The sequence below is a fragment of the Limanda limanda genome, chromosome 12, assembly GCF_963576545.1.
Source record: "Limanda limanda chromosome 12, fLimLim1.1, whole genome shotgun sequence".
Classification (NCBI taxonomy): domain Eukaryota; kingdom Metazoa; phylum Chordata; class Actinopteri; order Pleuronectiformes; family Pleuronectidae; genus Limanda; species Limanda limanda.
The window spans coordinates 6,442,128-6,462,025 of NC_083647.1; the positions used below are offsets into that span (position 1 = coordinate 6,442,128).

At 40.9% G+C, this 19,898-nt stretch overlaps 1 protein-coding gene across 1 annotated transcript in view; it reads left to right on the forward strand.

Annotated features, from left to right (window-relative positions):
- sobpa (sine oculis binding protein homolog (Drosophila) a) overlaps positions 1-19,898 on the forward strand; it is a 36,425-nt gene that overhangs the window by 6,344 nt on the left and 10,183 nt on the right. Inside the window, exons 2-5 of the mRNA XM_061083444.1 lie at positions 5,279-5,399; positions 6,522-6,731; positions 9,784-9,935; positions 11,643-11,666. Of these exons, the coding sequence (XP_060939427.1) occupies positions 5,279-5,399; positions 6,522-6,731; positions 9,784-9,935; positions 11,643-11,666 (507 nt within the window). The remainder of the gene's footprint in view (positions 1-5,278; positions 5,400-6,521; positions 6,732-9,783; positions 9,936-11,642; positions 11,667-19,898) is intronic.

The following is a 19,898-nucleotide window of genomic DNA, read 5'->3' on the forward strand; positions in this document are numbered from 1 at the left end:
CAACAAGATTCAAGCTGATAAACAGAGATCTTGATTAAAAACCTTTAGATCCAGTGTAAAGTATAGACTTCTGTAGCTGCGTCTGTGTCCCGTGTCTTCCTCCCCAGCTCAGCCGAAGCCAAAGTTGGTGCCGCTGCTTTGATGAGCCGCCAGCCAGGATTAGATTCCCCTCTTAATAATACTCCCACTTTCTCAAAGTAGTAGGGTGACACAGAGGACAGCACGGTAGGAAGGAAAATGGAGACACAGAGAGATGCTGTGTTTTTGTCTCCATGATCTGGTTATTTAACAGCTACATCCGTTTTACTCAGGATGGGTTATGCTCCAACTCATTCGTTCAAAGGGAGGATTTTCCCTCTGATTTTTTCTTCTCAAGGTTTCATCCTTGCAGTTGGACTAATTGCTGCAGTTGTGCTTGCCAGTGGGTGAAATGTGAGTGTGTCAGTGCTCTTTTTGGCTGGTTTGCCACGTATTGACACTATTGCACTTAAATGAGACGCACAGCATGTGTCTTTGAAAATCTACAAAGAAATCTCAGCTTCTTTGACAAAATGTCACATGTTCTCCTTAATATTATCAGATTTTTTTGTAATATTTTCGAAACCATCTAAAAGAGGAACCTCTCCCAGGATTGTGTCCTGATGGCTGAGTGGTGGGGTCCCTTACGACCTTATATGTCTTGAGCAGCAGGTCCCTGTTTGACTGCTTGCTGCCCGGACGGATTTCATGCAGCTCTCCTCTAAGCTCAGACAATTTACTGGTTCTCTTTCACAGTGTCTATGGAAATACATGTCTATAAACAGATTCTTCATGTGAATATACAGATTCTGTAGGTGAGGGACAAGACTTTGGGTCCAGAATCCTTCTGGTTTCCGTTTCTATTTTGATCAATCATAAGCAGGCTTTGGTTGGACGCATGTAAACGGTCCTTGTGGAGAACAAAAGAGGCAGAAAACATTGATGAAATCAAGGCAAAATGCCTTAAAAAACCTTCTCAAACCATGGGACACTTGACTGTATTCAATTAATTTGCATTTTGTCTGTGAAATGTTGGGAGAATAACCCTAGTGGAAACATGCACCTTCCATAAGGAAAGGACATGAATTTAACTGCCCCATTTACAGGACATGAATACATTTTTTGGCTATTTCAGTTACAACTCAGGCTGATGCAACATGCCACAAAAAAAAAGTGCTCATGTGGTGTCTCCAAGGTTGTTTATAGCTGTCAGAGCCCAACTTTAGCTCCACTCAGGAAGTGGTACTAAATCTGACTTCCAGGAGCCTCGAGGCAGCGCGAGCTCTGCTGTCACTCATCGCCGTTCAAGCAGAAGTGTGGTTACATCTGCAAACACGAGCTGTCCTGATTAGCAGCCGTCACTGCTTTAACTGCCATGTTTAAAGACCTCGGTGACAAAAAAAAGCTGAGAACGTAATTGTTTGGATTAGACTTAAATTGCTGTTGGTTACTTCTCCAAAACCAGTGAATAGTTGGATGCAGACACTAAATAACCTTAAAGTGTGCACACACTGAAACACTCCTGCAGGTGATGTACGTGCATGCGTGACTTTCTGATCTCAGCGGAGTGCTTTGACTTATTTCAACCCTGCATTGTGTCAACCCACTGACCAACCCCACCACAGTGGTATTTTATAACAGACAGATCAATAACTCCTGTCATTCTTCATTAATGACGTCTTCCTAACATACAGCCAAGTCCTTCCTTAACCTATGGCACTTCCACTTCTGTACAGAATGCTCTGTATGTGTGAAGCAAAAGTGAGACAAAGCTGATCCAAGAGCAGCACTACTACTGTGAGATACAAATACAGCACATCATGAATTTCTGTCTGAAATGCTTAGAAATGTGCTGGTGATGCAGGAGACAATCTGCCTCTGTCACTCCTATACGGGCTACAGTGTCTCACATATGCAAAGAGATACTTCTGCCTCTATGTGTCAATGTGTGTGTGTGTGTGTGTGTGTGTGTGTCCTTAACAATAATACCATTGTAAGTAATATGCAAGCTGCACTTTGTGTTGGTCCTCTGTTAATTAAATTTGTATCAAGTAGTTGAATGGACTGACCTGTTGTCTGGAGTAGTTGCACACACACACACACACACACACACACGCACGCACGCACGCATGCACACACACACAGGCTCCATGTTCAGCCATTCAAGCTATAAAATTATTTTCTTTTATAGATAACAGTATTTTATTGTGAAAATACACCTAGCACGAAATGAAATGATGGTGTCAGATAAGTTCACTTTCCTCCACAGTGCATCATTAATCAATACCTCAGACCTGCCTGCAGCAGTGAATGAGCAGCTTTCAGAGAGATCTTTACTCACTCAAGTTACAACTTTATTTTCCTGTCCCATCATCTCGTTGTAAAACTCCACAGACCAGCCTTGTTGGTAAACATGAACCTGCTGCGTGTGGCGTGCTGATGCAACATCAGCCAACATGATTACTGGCTGAAGGCCATTGCTTCCTCACGGGTGAACGGGCAATAGTTACATTAGAATCCCAAGCACCTTTGCTTTACAGTGGAGGCAGGTAAGGTTGTTTAAGAGAGGCAATGACATCGTTCAGCTTATGGATTTGCCTCTTGCATTTTTATTTTTGAATGTAGCAGGGGCAGATCCAGGGGGGCACTTGCCTCAGCTGAAATCTGATTCGTCCCTTAGATTCCCCTGTCCGGTCAGTAGTTTTTATTTTTTTTAATAAACTACTCACTTCCAAACAATACTAACAGATAATGTGACATTTTGTCAAATTAATATGTACTAAACTTTTTTGAAGTACGCAATGTGCTTAAATAAGGATAAATTATCAAAAATATATTCAATGTTGTTTGGCTTGGCTCAAAGAGCTATTAGTGAATAAGGAATGACTTAATTTTACATCGTACTGAATTCAGGAATGGTTCTTGGATGTTGGACATATAATTGGCTCCTCTGTGTCAATTGTGGCCCCTTTATGACCCCTGATTTAGAAAAAACCTAGATCCGGCACTGGAAGGTCATGCACAATTGATGACTGAAATGCATATACACGCGCATGTGTCTGTTTGTGTGTGCGCTGTTTAATTTACATCAGCCATGAGTCAGATGTGCTAGGTGGCACTGAACCACTCCAGCATGATCACTCTGACTCTAAAGTATCCACAGGAGCTTTGTGTAATTGACGTTGAAACTGCCTGATTTAGTGACTGATGAACAGAGTAAAGTGGAACCGGCTGTAAAATGACTTGCGTTTTGATTTGAAACAAAACCCACCAATGTGAGAACAAGCTGGGCCACCTCCATGGCTGGGGATTGTACGGTACATTGTGTCTGTCCTTTCAAACATTAATATGTCTCTACAAGCTGTTGTTATATGCTAAGTGACAGGCACGTCCCAGATCTAAGGCCTTAAGTTATCATTCCAAATTTAATCTTGAAAGGTTTGTGGTTTTGGGAGAAATTCAAAAAACATCTTAGCCATCAATCTGGAAAGAATCACCTCACTTAGCTATTACTATCATCTGTATGTCACAGCCAAATACATAGCAAATATATTAGGGTTCCGTGAGCAGATGCCTCTGGGACTGTCCTAAGGAGTGTGTGATGATGATGAGCTGCATTCATTTACGGTTTTGTTTTGTTTTCGAGGTCAGAGTTTACTGACTGAGTAATGGAAGAAATGTTTCACTTGCATAGAGTTATATTTATTTTGCATTAACTATCTGCAGAGCATTTTGCATTTCTTGTGCTGCTGCTGCAAAGGTCAGTGCGAGTGGAGGACTGTTTGGTGAATTATGATGTATTTGCTGTACTGTGAAGTGTTATTTATTGCTCAGTGGAAACTGAGGTTCACACTTGTGTCTATTCTATTTATGAATCTAAAGCCAGGAGGTGGAGCTCAGTTTGGACATTTTTTACATCGGTTTTATTTTTTATTCTTACCAAAATCCAAAAAGGATGCACAGCTTAGAAAAATAACCGCCCGTAAAACCAAAGATGATTGTGCTTATACTTTTTTTAAAGATAAACTCAAACTGGTCAAACGTCTTTATTAGTCAACTTTTCTGATTTGTGGGTAGTTCAGACAACACCAGGCTGTTTTTTTTGTTTACGTGCTAAGCTGGGCTATCCAGCTCCTGGATCCAGGTTTAAGAAAATAGTGGATGAAGTAGATGAACTTTAAGGTTTGGCATGACAACCTTAAACCTACACAAACAATACACAGGTGTTTAAACCTATTGTTATGTTTTAGTTGGCTCTGGCAATGGGAAATGAACTATACCATAAAACTATACTACAAATACATTTTTATAAATAAATTCAATATCACTGAATTATGCAATATAGCTGAAACTATACCTTGCACAAAAAAAAATTAAATATATATATATATATAAATAAAATACAATCTGTGGCATGTGGTTGTTGGGTTCCTCAGCTTCAAATGAAATGAATCAATGAATGAGTGAATCCCCTTGGTCCATTTAACCCATATGCCATGTTGTTGATGCACTGGCAACATTTTCAACCAGAGGACTTGTGAGAAAAGAAGGAAGCTTTAACTGATCAGTAACAGCACCAGAAACACAAATGACTCAAACCCTCATCTCTGCTGTTACTCTGGTTTCCCCATACTGTGATAACTTTTCCATTCTAGTCAGTTTGCTGTAGTTAGTGTGCTCTGATAGGGTTCCCCATTCTCTTTATTACAAAAGATCATCCTCTCTTATTGTGAAATGATAGGGACCATTAGTTCGGCTGGATGCACACTGCAGTATTTGAATGGGACTTAGCCCCAATTAGGTTGAACTGTATATGAAGACGGCCTGCAGTTTAAGCAAAGACATTGTGATTTTCTCCAAGCAAAGTTTTGTGTTTTGAGTCACAAAATCTCTGCCTATTTAGTTTAACAAAGAAAATAAAGTCAAGGTCTCAGGGGTGGTGTGTGAAGTTTAAGTGTCAGGAAAAGCACAATGCATGCACCAAAAATAATGACTGTCTCTTCCTTCCTACATAAGATAGGATAAGATAAGATAATCCTTTATTATTCCACAATGGGGACATTTGCTGTGTTACAGTAGCGAAGAGGACAGACACAAAATCTGTAAAGGGAGATGGGGTGAACATGTAATATAAATGCAATTAAATATAAAAATATATATGAATAAAATAGAAATATACAGTGTGAGCAGCATATCAAAGGTTTGAAAAGAGTGTTTCCCTGAATTTCAGAACCTCACCAGTCAACTGTTTGTGTTGCAGAGTTTTGCAGAGAACACCATGAATGAGCTGCTGGGCTGGTACGGCTACGACAAGGTGGAGCTGAGGGACTCTGACAACCTGGACATGGGGGACACCCCCCAACACATCTCTGTCCTAAGAGGTATGCAACTCCAGTTTACAGTGTTTTTCCCTTTTTATTTAAAGCACCATACAATAAATCAAGCAAATGTATTTTGGTTGGCATGTTTCACTGTTCATCCTCTGTTCTCACGCTGCATAAAATGTGAAATGAAATGAAAGTAAGTTAAAGAGAAGTGCTTGTGAATATCATTAAACATGGCTCATGCTTTTTTTGAGTATGTTGACACATGACTGTGAGACCTATTTATGATTGTGTTAAAGCCCATGGAAACACAATTTCTCAATAATCAGTCCATAGGAGTGTAATGGGGTCCAACTTGAGAAAACTATATTATTCAAAGACAAAACATTTTGGTTATTTAACATGAAGGCTTTCTAGATATTGATTTTTATGTGTAGGTTTAACTTTATTGCTGATGCAGGTAGTATACGGTAAGGTTTGTTAGAGCTTTTTCAGTGAAATCAACAGCCAGAACAACAATGTGGAGTTCTTGGAGATTAAACTAAAACATCCAAGTTGCTACCTCATGACCAAAACAATGAGCTGAAAGACGCTAAAAAACTGTGTTGGCCTTAAGGAAACTGGCCACGTTTTTGTGTCCTAGCCCGACTGAACCCCTGAGGAAACGAACCCAGGCTGATCAAAACCCAATTAGTTTTTTGTTTCCAACCCGACCCGAGCCCCAGGTTTTCCCTGATTATCGGCACATTCAGTGTAAAAATCAACTAGATAACTCAGCCAGTGTGACCTCACCTGACCCGAACCAGAATATAATTTCAGAATGGACTCAGCTCGACCTGTCAGGACACTCGGGTCAGGTATCCACACTATAAAGGGAACAGAATGCAGAGATTAATTGTTGCTTATTCAATTTGAGCAAATTGCACGTATTTTGGTCCATTATTAACATCAAATTATTGATTAGTTGATGTTTTCATTTTATTTATTCAATATTCAATCATAGAGGAAAGAGACAGATATAAAACTGTTTTCAAGAATTTTAAATTGTTCTATATTTTATATAAACAGACAATTGTGCTTCGAGTGTGAAATGTGAGTCCAACATGAGCTGCAGTGAGTGAGTGCTGCCGCATCTCATCAGTTGTTTATCTTTACTTTTGCTCAATTTCTCCTGTCTAGAAAACTTGTTGCCAAAAATCCCAGTTTCGGCAGAGAGCAGCGAGGGCTCCCCGGACCGAGCCAACAGCTCCCAGTCTTTGCCAGCCCACAGGAACGGAGTCACAGATCCCTCCACCACACCGTACAGCTCCACGGCCGGCAACATGGAACATGGCAACCTGCCCATCATAGTCCCCATGATCCCTCCGCCACTGATCAAGCCCCCTGCAGGTAGGGACCACCTCTTTTGAAGTGACACGAGTGTAAATAAAATAGGAACGAAAACACACATCATGACTGCCAGAGAAAAAAACAATGTCAAAATGTATTCAAATATACAAATCAACCCCACTCAACAGGCAGCACATCCAGTTTGTTTTATGCATTTGTGTGTTTTGCACAAGGCTACAAACACAACACAGCCACATCCTCTGTTTTAACCCCCAACCAGAAGCTGCTCTCCTGACAGACTGCACCAAAAGTATAAACTTACTCGCTAATTCTCCAGCACTTAGCAAGAAAAGAATGTTGATGCGATGTGAATTGCGTCCGTCTTTGCAAAAAAGCCTGAAAGCCTCCGTATCAGCCAGGGACAGGCCACTAATGAGCTCGAGCTACCTGCTGTACACCTTGTTCTCCTCCACCTGCCCGAGTGTCAATATTACCCCCATCAAGTCTCCAAGGAGATGTCCGCGTTCCTCGGCCAGACAGAGGCTTCATTATCCCCTGCGTCTGCCGTGGCACAGGAGGTTGCTACGCCCAGGCAGAGGGAGCACGCCGCCTTGGCATCGCCCAAGAGGAGTCCCCGCTGGCCCTGCCTAGGCGGGGAAGCAGATGGTGTGGTCCTGCTCAGAGCGCAGCACCAACCCGCCACCCGGCCAACACCGCCTTTAACTCGCCGCCTCAACCCCTACCCCCACACATACGCTGAATTATTCATGTGCCCCGCAAAAATCCGACAAAGGACCTTTTGAGGTGCAGGTACGGTGCACGGTGGTGGTATTTAGTGTGGGGGGGGCTGCATAATTACCAGGTTGGGGTTTTTTTGGCCCCTCATGCAGATGTGAGTGTTTTGAGATGGGCTTGTTACGGAGAGCCAGGATGTGGGAGGGCGGAAACAATTTCCACCTCAAGATGTGTCTTTGTGTAAAAAATGTTGAGATATCAGGAAAGATGTTGTGATTTCACGTTAGCCTCTGAGCCTGTTCATTACACTGTGGCACATATGTTATTCCAAGCAATGCACAAACTCTGATCCACCTACTCAGTCAGCTCAGAGTGAAACTATGTCCTGTTTTTTTCTGTTATCACTGCAGTGGGCAGCCGTCCAGACACACTCAAAGCTGGAGAGACTATAGGAATGAGATGGAGAGAAAAGGAGAAGAGAGACATAAAATATGCATGCTGGGTCCGCTCTGCTGTGTTTAGGGCTCCAGGGAGTTATTCCCTTAATTGTGCGTTAGTCTTTACTTAAAATCGGATGGCCCTGTAGATCCATTAAGCTCACTAAGAGGTGGAAAGCACAGCCGACGTGCGATAAGGACACGAGCGGGGGTGAAAGACTAATGGGCCTCTGTTTTTCTTTCACCCTCACACCCGCACAGTCATAATGTGATAATTGGGAGATACAGGAGGGAATCTCCGTGAATCTCTCTCATTGCAACAGCGGCGGCACTATAAGCCAGCAGTCACAGTTTAACACAAAAGAGGCATTTCTCTGCCGCTGAGGGTCTGTCGGCCACACTGACCACACAGCACCACTCCAGCTACATCCCCCCTAATCTAAAGGTAAAGATATAATATAACAACGCTTCAATAAAATTGTCTAAAACAGAGGAGACCTATGTTATATATTTCACTGACTTTTGTACTTATATTATAATTTATTGACAACCTACTGCATTCCACCTTGACAGCCAGAGCTCTGCTGCAAAATGTCTTTACACATACACGCCCACAAACATAAATACCAAATAATACTGACTGCACCATGCAAACAGAAAAGAACCTTTCCTCATCCTCAACTGAACTCAAATGAAGATATAAAATTCCTCACAACTAAGTTTAAAGGCTGAATAAAAGCAAACCAGAGCTGCAGCCATTTTACACAACGGTCGTTTACAATTTTGTAGCAGATTGAATTGTAATTTTATGAGAACGAAGGCTGTATATTTAAATATATTGTGTGTAAAAGCCAGAATAGGGACAATAGTTAAAAATAATCAACAGCTACAGTATATTACTCACAGCAGGCTCTGTATTGTTGTTACACTGTGTAAAACTGCGTAATATACTTTTATTTTACAGTATTTTCAGTTGTTTCCCATTTATTATTTACTTCCTGTCTAAGCTTGACCATTTAACACTTTGACAGTTTAAAATCATCATAAAATTCACTGTAGCGTGTACAACACTAATTATATCATTAATAGCTCTAATCTTTACAATGTGAGTTAGGCCCTACTTTATGCAAACTCCACTGTTGTCTTGTCTTTAATGTGAATGTTTGTTTTTCTTAGTTACTGTTCTTGTGGCCTTCTTGGTAAAATTGGTTATGTACTATTTACTTATTTCTGGTTCTCTTCCCTTGTGTTTCTTTGATTTTCCTTTCTTCCTTCCATCTTTTTGCCCTTCGAGTGCCCTCATAATGAATAATTTGGGAGTAAGAAAGAGAAGAACCAAGTCACAAAGTGAATCCCTCAAATCTCTCAATTTAATTCAATTCAGTTTTATTTGTTTAGCGGCAAATCATTAAATACATTATCTCACAGCGCTTTACATTGTAAGTTAATTTGTGGGAGGTTTTTTTGGTGGTTTTTCCTCACTTTTGTTTAGGGTTGAAGGCAGAGGATGTCACACCTTATTGAGCCCTATGCGATAAATCGTGATTTGTAAATATGGGCTATACAAATACAATTTGATCGATTGATTGATGAATTGATTGATTGATTAATAGATTGATTGACATTCTAATGTTCACTGCTACAGCGATTTCTGGCTTGTATGTTGAGCGGATTTAACCACCCAGTTTCTACTGTATAGGTTGAATCATCGGAAGTCATTTAGGCCCTTCGTTGCTATGCTTGTTGTCCACTATGGACTTATACTTGAAATATAATTGACCTAACTCATCCTTGCTAAAATATATATTGTATTCTAAATCTTAGTACCAACAAATGTACCACAAGGTCAATATAGGTTTAAAATGACAATGTGGGGAATAATAGTGGTTTGTCCCACATACTTACACTCTCAACTTTCACTGTTGGTTGTTTCTCTCCAGATGAGGATGCATCCAACATGCAGATCATGTGCGCCTGGTGCCAGAAAGTCGGTGTCAAACGCTACTCTCTGAGCATGGGGAGTGAGCTGAAGAGTTTCTGCAGTGAGAAGTGCTTTGCCGCCTGCCGCAGAGCCTATTTCAAGAGAAATAAGGTAAAATCCCTTCCTCAACATCAGCTGGGCGCTGTGTTATAACACCTTGTAGAGACTTTGCATTTCCACCATGTCACATGTCTATGGCCACCACCTGTGTTCATATTCAGAGAGGCTGAGCGGTTTCATAAAACAAGCAAATTAATTCAAATGTGTCATGATAAGTTACCATGAGGTGAACGATCCTTGAGAATTGCATGAATTTGACATGATGCTATTGTCTTAGCTTTTATCCAAAGAAAAGGATCAAACATTTCAGGAAATAAATTATACTTCTCCATTAAATGTACGTTTCAGACACTAAATAGCTGCATACCCTCCACTTAACCTTGACGTGCCCCTCCTTAGAAATGTAACCACATATCACAGCAATGCACACTGCAACAACTGTACAACATCTCGGTCTCTCAGACGCCAAACAACCACACAAAACTCAATCCTTTTTCCTCAGCTCAGTGATTGTACACACCGTCCTCTGACATATCCTATCTTTTCTACATAGCAGTAGTTTTGTAAAAAGTTACTTTTTACCATTTATTAGCTCAATCTCCAACATGTTCCACTCAGTTTCTTTACAATTTTGCCATCGTTTGAAGATCACACCCAGTGGAATAAAAACCTACTGGTGACACGGACAAAAAGTAAATGCTCACAAAAGCGGATCCTTCACCCAAACCAAGTTAAAGGGTCAGATTAAGAAAATGATACTTTCCTAATGTATGTGTTCAGTAGGAAGCATAATCAGTGATGTTGGGGAAACATCTTGCCACAATCTCCAAAACTATCATTATTTCATTTTTGCACAACACCAACAGTAATGTGAAAAAGTGGCAGGAGCCAAAGTTTGAGCCAACTAAAACAGTTGATGTATTTTAAGATTAGGTACATGAGGAAAATGCTTCTTAAGAACATGAGAACTCAACACACATTAATTACCTTCATGATTTGGGGATGGAACCCAGGCCCTTTGAAACATTCCTTCTACCTCTGGAACAAAACTTTTTGTTTACTTTGCTTCAAAGAGCATCAGATTTAGAATTTTTGAGTCGTTCCATCTACTGTATAAAAGTCAAAGAAGGGTACAAGATTTCCAAATCGAGCTTACACAGTAAAAACATACCATACAACCACAGACTGTATATAAAGAAGAACGACTTGTCAGCTTCCCAAAAGTGAAGCCAAAGTATCTTTATCACCCGATGGTGGTTGGCTGCAGTATAGGTCATAATCTCTACCTCCTCCATGTTTGTGGATGAGACATGGACCAAATGAAAAATCAAAGTATATGTTAAATTAATGTATCTCAAAGATGGTTTTCTGTCATTTTAGGTAGCTTCTAAAGTGTTCATGTTATTGAAGTATTTGATGCCATAAAAACAGCGTGAAACTTCATGATTGACAACTGATACTGACTCGCGATTGGTTGAGCACATGTAGTTGTGATACTGCGGCTATACACTACGATTACAGACCCTGGCTCCAAATTTCTCCAAGATGTTCATATTTGAGATATTTAGTCTTCATTTCCATTTAGAAGAAATAATGGATTTTACTGTAAAAACACCCTCAGGCAATCAACTCCAAAATGTCATGGTCAGCGTGATGCAATAGAGGCAAGACGGAAAATATCAAAGTTGTTATTGTGTTCTTGTTTCCCCCCCCCCAGTGACTGTAGTTAAACAATGTCCTTTCTCTCTTGTACCAAAGCTGGGATATGTAAGGAATTACGCTGTGAGTATGATGTGTTTTCCTCTCCTGCTTGTCTGTCCTGAAGTCAGTTATTCATCCAAACATAATCACTTTTCAAGCACTGCACTGGAGCAGGGAGCAGAGAGGGGTGTGCACATAGAGTGTGTCTGTTCATTTCAGTCAACGATATCCTATTTCTTTTGTTTTCTGACACTTTTTCCCCCAAAGCATGAGAAGCAAGCTGAACTTGTGTCTACTGTACTGTTGCTCATAGTATATGTTTTTCATTTTAGCTCATTTAATCCAATAGCAAGTTTATAGTTTTCATCGTTCTAAATGTTGAAATGATGATCTGTCTGTTCTCGGAGATGACGAGGAGAGTCTGACACATGAAACCATTGTGTGACGGAGCTGTAGAGCTTCATTTCAGATCCAAACGCAGCGTTTGAACTGGTGTTATTTTGATCTATGAGCTCCAGATGAGGTCAAAAGAACAGTTGCAGGTCTGTAAAGTTTGACGTGCAGCAGCGTTGACAAGGCAGCTCCGTAGAAATGAAAGATCAGTGAGGGAGGCTGTAAACACAACACGTACAGTGAAGCTACTGTCACTCTGTGAATCCTTCTCTTCAATTAAACAGAAATAAAAAGCTGCTCTTATAAAGTCATGAAGAAAGTTAATATATAAAGAAACTCAGTCATAGAAAAGATTTATGTGCTCATACTTACCTTGATTTTACGAAGTCTATAACATTAGAATTGTCTTCGGGACCTGACATCTCTTTTAAGTCCCGTTAACTGCGTGACCCTGAACGACATCTTTATGTTAGTGGAGCTAGAATATATATTTCGACGGTATTTAAGGTACACAGAGGTGTGGGGAGAAAAGTGTGTTGAAAAAATTGCCTCCTATAAAATGTTTCGATATTCTCTCTGCTCTCCACATTAATCTGCCTCAGACTTTTGACAGAAATATCAGAGCATATCCTCTCACTGCTGTGACATCTGCAAACAAATTGTAGGTGTAAAATATTCTGAATTTTAAAGCGAAAGTAGAGATCACATCAGTAGATAAAGTCTTGAGCCTCATGAGCTGGGAGACACAGATTTCCTGTCAGATTCAGTTTTACTGGTGCTGCAACATAAGGTTCATCAAATTTAAGTGCAATTCATGAAATCCTCTGCAAAAAACATGCACATTTATATTGTTTAATTAAATATGATTCATTAATGCAACAACTTAAAATTAGCTATTAGCTTGCTACTGTTTGTTACACCTATTGCTGAATGAGGCGACATGGCTCCCTCAGACCTGCAGATCACACAACTGCTGCCGATTCCCTTTGAAAGAATTTAACTGGCAAAACACAAATGGACTTATACGACTAAGCAGCCACAGGAAATGCAATGTCAGTGCGTAGTACTTACTGCTATTTCATTTCATCAAAAATGTGTCTATAAAACAAGTCAACAGCCATTTTGTTCAGTTTTTGACGGTCGATCAGATTAAAATGTTACAGTGAGTAATGACAGAGTCAGGAGCAGCCACAGAGAGCAGTTAGATGAAGAGCTGCTCTCACCACCACCTTCCACTGTACATTTCCGCTTCATGTTTTGTCATTTTATTCACAAAACCCCTCACATGTCATTGAGTTAAACAGGCAGCTAAAAATATAGAAAAGTTCACAGTCGCCGTTTAAAAATGACATCAAAAAGTGAATGTGATACTTGAGAATCCATTCTTTAAATATATAAGGCTATTATAAAATATATTATAAACATAAAAGAAAAATGAACTTTTTTCAAGCACTAAGTACGAACTGGGAATTGAACCGCACCATTCGCTTTTTTAAAACAAATATACATCCCTTCTACCAGCACACATTCTTATCACAGTCCTGATTTAGTCTCCAAAATACTGTAGTTTATATTTCTATTTGTCCTCCATTCTTCATTTCCTGCTTTTGAGGGTTTATCCTAAATGCTTTTTGAGACATCACAGGCATGTTGGCATCATTGCATGAAACAGGCCGAGGATTTAAAGGCCGAGGAAGATGTCATGATTTCCAAAAAATCTATCTCAACCTATCCTCATTGAAAACCAATAGATTGGTAATTGGCTACTTAAGGTAAAATGTTTATATTAGCTCAGATTTGCTATCATCCGCTTAGCAAACATTAAACAAACATTGGAAGCCTTGGTTATAGCTAACATGAATCTATGTTTTAACTAAAAGACGAAATTTATACATGACTAAATGTATCATTATTTTGCAATTTGAGTCAGTTGAGATGAACATTTTCCAGTTCCAGGAAAGGAGATTTCTTCGAAAATTCATCAAAAGCAAATATCGCAAAAGACAATATTAAGCCACAGAAGCTGTCACTCTTCCCTGGAGATATTTTTTTGTTCATTCCAATTATTGTAACATCTAATCATAAAGTTGACATAATTCATTTAAATGGCAGCTTTTAGGTTTGACTTCTAAAAAATATCTTACCATTACTCCATTAATGCATGAGCAGAGCAAAAAGGTAGAGATACAATCAACCAGAGTCGTGTCAGGATCACATGGCACATAGTTCACAGAAAGATCATTTACACACACCCTGTTACTAACCAGTCAGCCATGTTGGCCTCATCCATCAGCAGAATGCACATGTTCAATCATCACAAACACAGGAAAGGCCTGCTCCTCCACAACGGCTCAGATTCTGTATTTTGTCTGGCTCTCACACATGCATGCAGGACATTTGTGTAAGCGATACCCACGTTTCTTTTTCTCATGCACCCACAAGGTTGGCCACAACAACACGGCCTGCAGGCTTTTCTTCTCTTTTTTTTCCCCCAGAAGAGGAAAAAAAAATATTGTCATGGCTGAAAAAAAAAAAAGGTATCTTGTGTCTGCGTGCACTCTGGGTAGGGGAGAGGAGACGAGGGGGCGGGGATGGGGGGGGTGCAGGGGGGTGGGCAGCGGCGCTGGCATTATGTTGCATGAAATATCTTCAGCTGCCTCATCCATGAAACCCAATCGCCTCCTAGGGTGACTATGGCTGCTACTTTCTCACATCCCTGCACAACTCCACATTACATAGTGTGTGTGTGTGGGTGTGTGTGTGTGCGTGGAAGGATGATTGATAGTTCAACTCTGGCTGATCACTTGTTTGCCTGTTTACTGTATATGCCTTAAGCAGCTGGATTCGTTTGTATGGGAGCTGCTGCTTCCTCGCCGCTCGTGCTACTCAATTATTCTGTCACCTCACTCTGCCTGCTCTCTCTCATTCTCTGTTTGACTGTCCACTATTGATTCAGAGGAACAGCTCGGCTCTTTTTGCTTGTTTTTATAATTCACCGCGACTAATCTCTTCCTCTCCACCAGTGCCTGCCTTATCGCTGGTGTTCAACTTTTTGTGCGAAGAGACGCAACTGAGGGTAGTTTACTGAAATGTTGGTGTGCAACAGCTTGGACTGTCACACTTTCACATGCAGCCGCACAGTTTCCCCCTCTACCGTACACCCACTCATACACTGATAAACATGCTTGCTCAATGGACACAGTGCAGAGATTAAGTTAGGCAATTAGTGGGGATGAATTACCGTCTGTGTGTGTGTGTGCGTGTGCGTGTGTGTGTGTGTGTGTGTGAAGCATGCCAGCAAAAAGGTGCATGTTAGAGGATGCTTGGCTTTCTCATTCACTCCATCAGCCTCACTTTTCGCACAGAAACATATATAGTGAGTGTATCTGTTAGGGCTGGATTTGAAGCGCTGCATGCAGGAGTCTGTAACGAATGCCTTGCTGCTGCGATGGCAACTGTGATGAAATTTCGGCTGCTGCTGTGGCAATAGCCCCAACGATCTGCTTTCCTCTGTGGCGTGGCTGGAGTTTGACACTGGTATGTTGTGGTTGAGAAGCAGCTGGGAGGAGAACTCATTCAAAAGCCTGATAATCGAAGAGGTTATCTTTGATTAAACATGTGGCGTCAAAAGGGGATTTATCATATTTGTTCGTAAAATTTGGAATAACCCCTAAATATGTAAGAATTAGGGTTGCAAAGGGGCGGAAAGTTTCCGGTAAATTTCCGGAAACTTTCCATGGGAAGTTAAGCCCGGGAATTTGGGGAATTTGGAGAGAAAAAAACTACGCAAATTAGACGCTGAGCAATAAAAACATCATTCAAAACTCTATTTTAAAGATGTATGGAATGCAGCACACGCTGCACGTTGAATTTCAACCCTCAACTGTGCATTCTTCCATCATAATAACTGTATATCTCATGTGTGGAGACATTTCACCCCATCCAATGTAGAAGGAAAGGCTGTGTACATTTGCAAATACTGTGCAAAGACCAATGTTAAGAATGACACAAAGATGCAGAAGCGATGACAAAACAAAATGTTTATATTTATGTCTGTATATGACAAGGTAAACACAGTTAGTATAATTACCATTACGTATAATTTCCAGTTTATTCCCGTATATTCCAGTTAATTCCCATGGAAAGTTTCCAACTTTGAATATTCCCGGAATTTTGCAACCCTAGTAAGAATTACAATTTTTTTATATTCACATACAGTACGCTATCATTATCTTTATGTCTTTATTCCTTATCCATCCATGATCCATACAGCAGATGCTTTGAGGTTTGCAGGGGTAGCAGAAGCCAAGTACTTTAATTATACTTACTTTTTATATTTGTACGTCTTGCAAATAAACACAAATATGTTCATATGAACGCCTTCTTCCTCTCTGACAATATTGAAAAAAAGCAGGAAGCAGGTAGTGAGGAGACTCCAGCTCTTGTTTTTTACAGGTCGTCTCTGCCACAGCGCCGGGGCTTTTTGTTCACACCATGAAATCCCCCCCCAGAGACCCCAGACCTCCATCAGTGTCTTTCCCCGGGAGCTCCCTCCAGGCGCGTGGGGGCAGAATGCCGCTTCATGTCAGCCCAGAAATGTCACATCACCTCAGACGCACACACACAGACACGTCTGGTGCCGTACCCACAACCCCGCGGTCGCCCCGCCGCTCCCGAACACTTCACAATTTACTTTGCGTCTCCATCTCCTGCCAAGGAGGACACGCACGCAAAATGAATAAGAGAGAGGGTGTGGGTGTGTGTGTGTGTTTGTCTGTTTGTATGACTGTAGCTGCAAGTGGAAATTTTGTATGCGTGGTGAAGTGTGTAATGTGTGTGCATATTGCAGCTCAGGCTCACTGGTGGTTAGGAAGCCTTGAGGCCTGCCTGACACAGCTGCAGGGCACAGAGAGGAAGGTGATTATCTCATAGCTGCTAGCCATCCAGCTCAGATAGAGACAAAAGTAACTCAGACTAACTAGGCTTCCAGATCGTAAAAGTGGAGCCACGCACATGAGCTCACACACCTTTGTGTCGTTCCTTAAAGTTAGTCGCACAAAAAGTACGGTAAAGAATGTACTTCATTCGCTGACACACCTCCCACCACCAGGTCTTAAGTGTGTTGTGATGATGACCTTGAGCGAGGGAATACTCTCTTCTACAACCTTGTGAGGTTCTAAGCATATTTGCCACTGTTTCCAGAGTGACTACTACTGAGAATCACGTTTGCTGCACATTTTGAAATAAAATTATTCTGCGATATCCCTCCTGCAATTTAAACAGAACTTCGGACTGAGCTCGGTAATTTGTTAGATCCATGTAATTCCTTTTAGATCTGCAGGTACATAAAACTTTAAAATGCTCCAAACCAGCGGCATATTTAAAATGACAGCATCTTTGTCAGGCTATATTAGCCACATATTGTTGTAGAGTTGAACTGGTTTTGGGATGGCTTGTCGCAAGCGTCGCTTTTCTTGTGTTTTCCTGCATTTCACATGCTCAGTGCTGCAGCTGTGTATCAGGGACATTTGGGATGAGGTCCGCCGCGCTCCGCCGTGCTCGTCCTTTGATTTTTTTGGGGAGCCTGTCTATATGACCGTCTCTTCATTGAGAAATGCAGTACTTTTGGCAGGTGACGGTCGCACACACCTGGACATATGTCTGTGCCCAGATGGAAGCGAGCACGGTGGCAGCTGGCGACACGTCCTCTCAGGATGGCTGAGTAGCCAGAGGGGAGCTGGGTGGCCCACGTCCTGCTCTGTCGATCTTATAAGGAAGTTTAGCTGGGTGGCAGCTGCACCTTACTGGCATGACATCTATCTATCGCTCCTTCTATATATCTTTCTTTCTTTTTTTTCTGTCTGTCTTTCTTTCTTTCTATACCTTTGTCCTTCTGTCTTTCTTTCTTTCTTTCTTTCTGTATGTATGTATGTATGTATGTATGTATGTATGTATGTATGTATGTATGTATGTATGTATGTATGTATGTATGTATGTATGTATGTATGTATGTATGTATGTATGTATGTATGTATGTATGTATGTATGTATGTATGTATGTATGTATGTATGTATGTATGTATGTATGTATGTATGTATGTATGTATGTATGTATGTATGTATGTATGTATGTATGTATGTATGTATGTATGTATGTATGTATGTATGTATGTATGTATGTATTTATGTATTTATGTATCCATCCATCCATCCATCCATCTATCTATCTACCTATCTATCTATCTATCTATCTATCTATCTATCTATCTATCTATCTATCTATCTATCTATCTATCTATCTATCTATCTATCTATCTATCTATCTATCTATCTATCTATCTATCTATCTATCTATCTATCTATCTATCTATCTATCTATCTATCTATCTATCCATCCATCCATCCATCCATCCATCCATCCATCCATCCATCCATCCATCCATCCATCCATCCATCCATCCATCCATCCATCCATCCATCCATCCATCCATCCATCCATCCATCCATCCATCCATCCATCCATCCATCCATCCATCCATCCATCTATCTATCTATCTATCTATCTATCTATCTATCTATCTATCTATCTATCTATCTATCTATCTATCTATCTATCTATCTATCTATCTATCTATCTATCTATCTATCTATCTATCACTATGTCTCTCTGTCTGTCTGTCCATCCATCCATCCATCCATCAATCTCTCTATCTTAATCCCATCCTCTTTATCTGTGTGTGGCTCCCAGTGTGAGCCTCACGCCTCGTTCACAGTGCCAACACCTCATTAGTGCAATGTGCAAATGAACTGGCGCAGGGCCAGAGGGTCAGAGCACAAACTGGAGACAGAATGATAGTACAATGATGTATCTTTGTGTGCGTGTGTGTATGTGTGTGTGTGTGTGTGTGTCTTCAGATTTCTGAGTAGATTAATGTGTGAGTGTGTTTTCCTGCCGCTAAATGTGTCCATGGGATGTGTCCATTTGAATGAAAGGGACAGAAAATAGCTGACCCCACTACCTCTGATTACCTTCTCTACAACCTTGCATCCCAAAGTTAAAAATACTCCACAAAAAATGTTAGTGCTGAACAAAGTTTTCTATCAGTTCCTCGTACTGTATCCTCTCCCATTACAAATAACAGTGTTCTTCACGAGACACCAGACGCTAATATGTGATTTAAGTAACGGTTGGAAAGGGAAACCCTACCTGTAGGTAAGGGAGGCAGATGGAAGCAGGGGAAGACTCAATCAGTATTTGGACAAGAAATGCAAAGTATACGCCAGAATTACCCTTTGGTATCACCCAGAGAGGAACAGAGCTGGGGGCCAAATTACCCCATGACAAATCAAAGGTTGCACTGAGCAATTTGCAGGGAACATGATCTGAGAGGAAGCTGCTCGGGCCAGCGGTTCACCTGTCACTGGCTTAGGCTCAGGGTGTGTGTGTCAGCTCCAGGGCTGCGAACGCTGTGATGAACATGTATAATTGAGGTTAAATCTTAATTTCTGATAACAGCGGCTCGGTGCCCCATGGCTGTAAAGTATCAACTAATTACATCACACAGAGGTCGATGTTATATAAAGGTGCATTTCATTCGTTGAAACACAATGAGGCAATTTGGCATTGAGCCGGGCAAAGCTTCTCCACTAACTTCTTTGGAACAAAAATGCCTAAAAACTGGCACAACAGCAGCGCCAGCCTCAGTTTTCACACTGTGCAGAAGGAGTGAGACACATCAGAGAGCAGCAAAGGGCAGCTCCACTTCCAGCTGGTGACAATGTGTAAAGGAGTTTCCTATTGTTATATTAGCAGCACTGCCTGAGAGAATCATTCACATTATCTCAATTCATCTAATGTCCTTGTTATTTCTACAGCAATACATTTTCAGCATGGGTCGCTAAGTACAGAATTACCAAGCA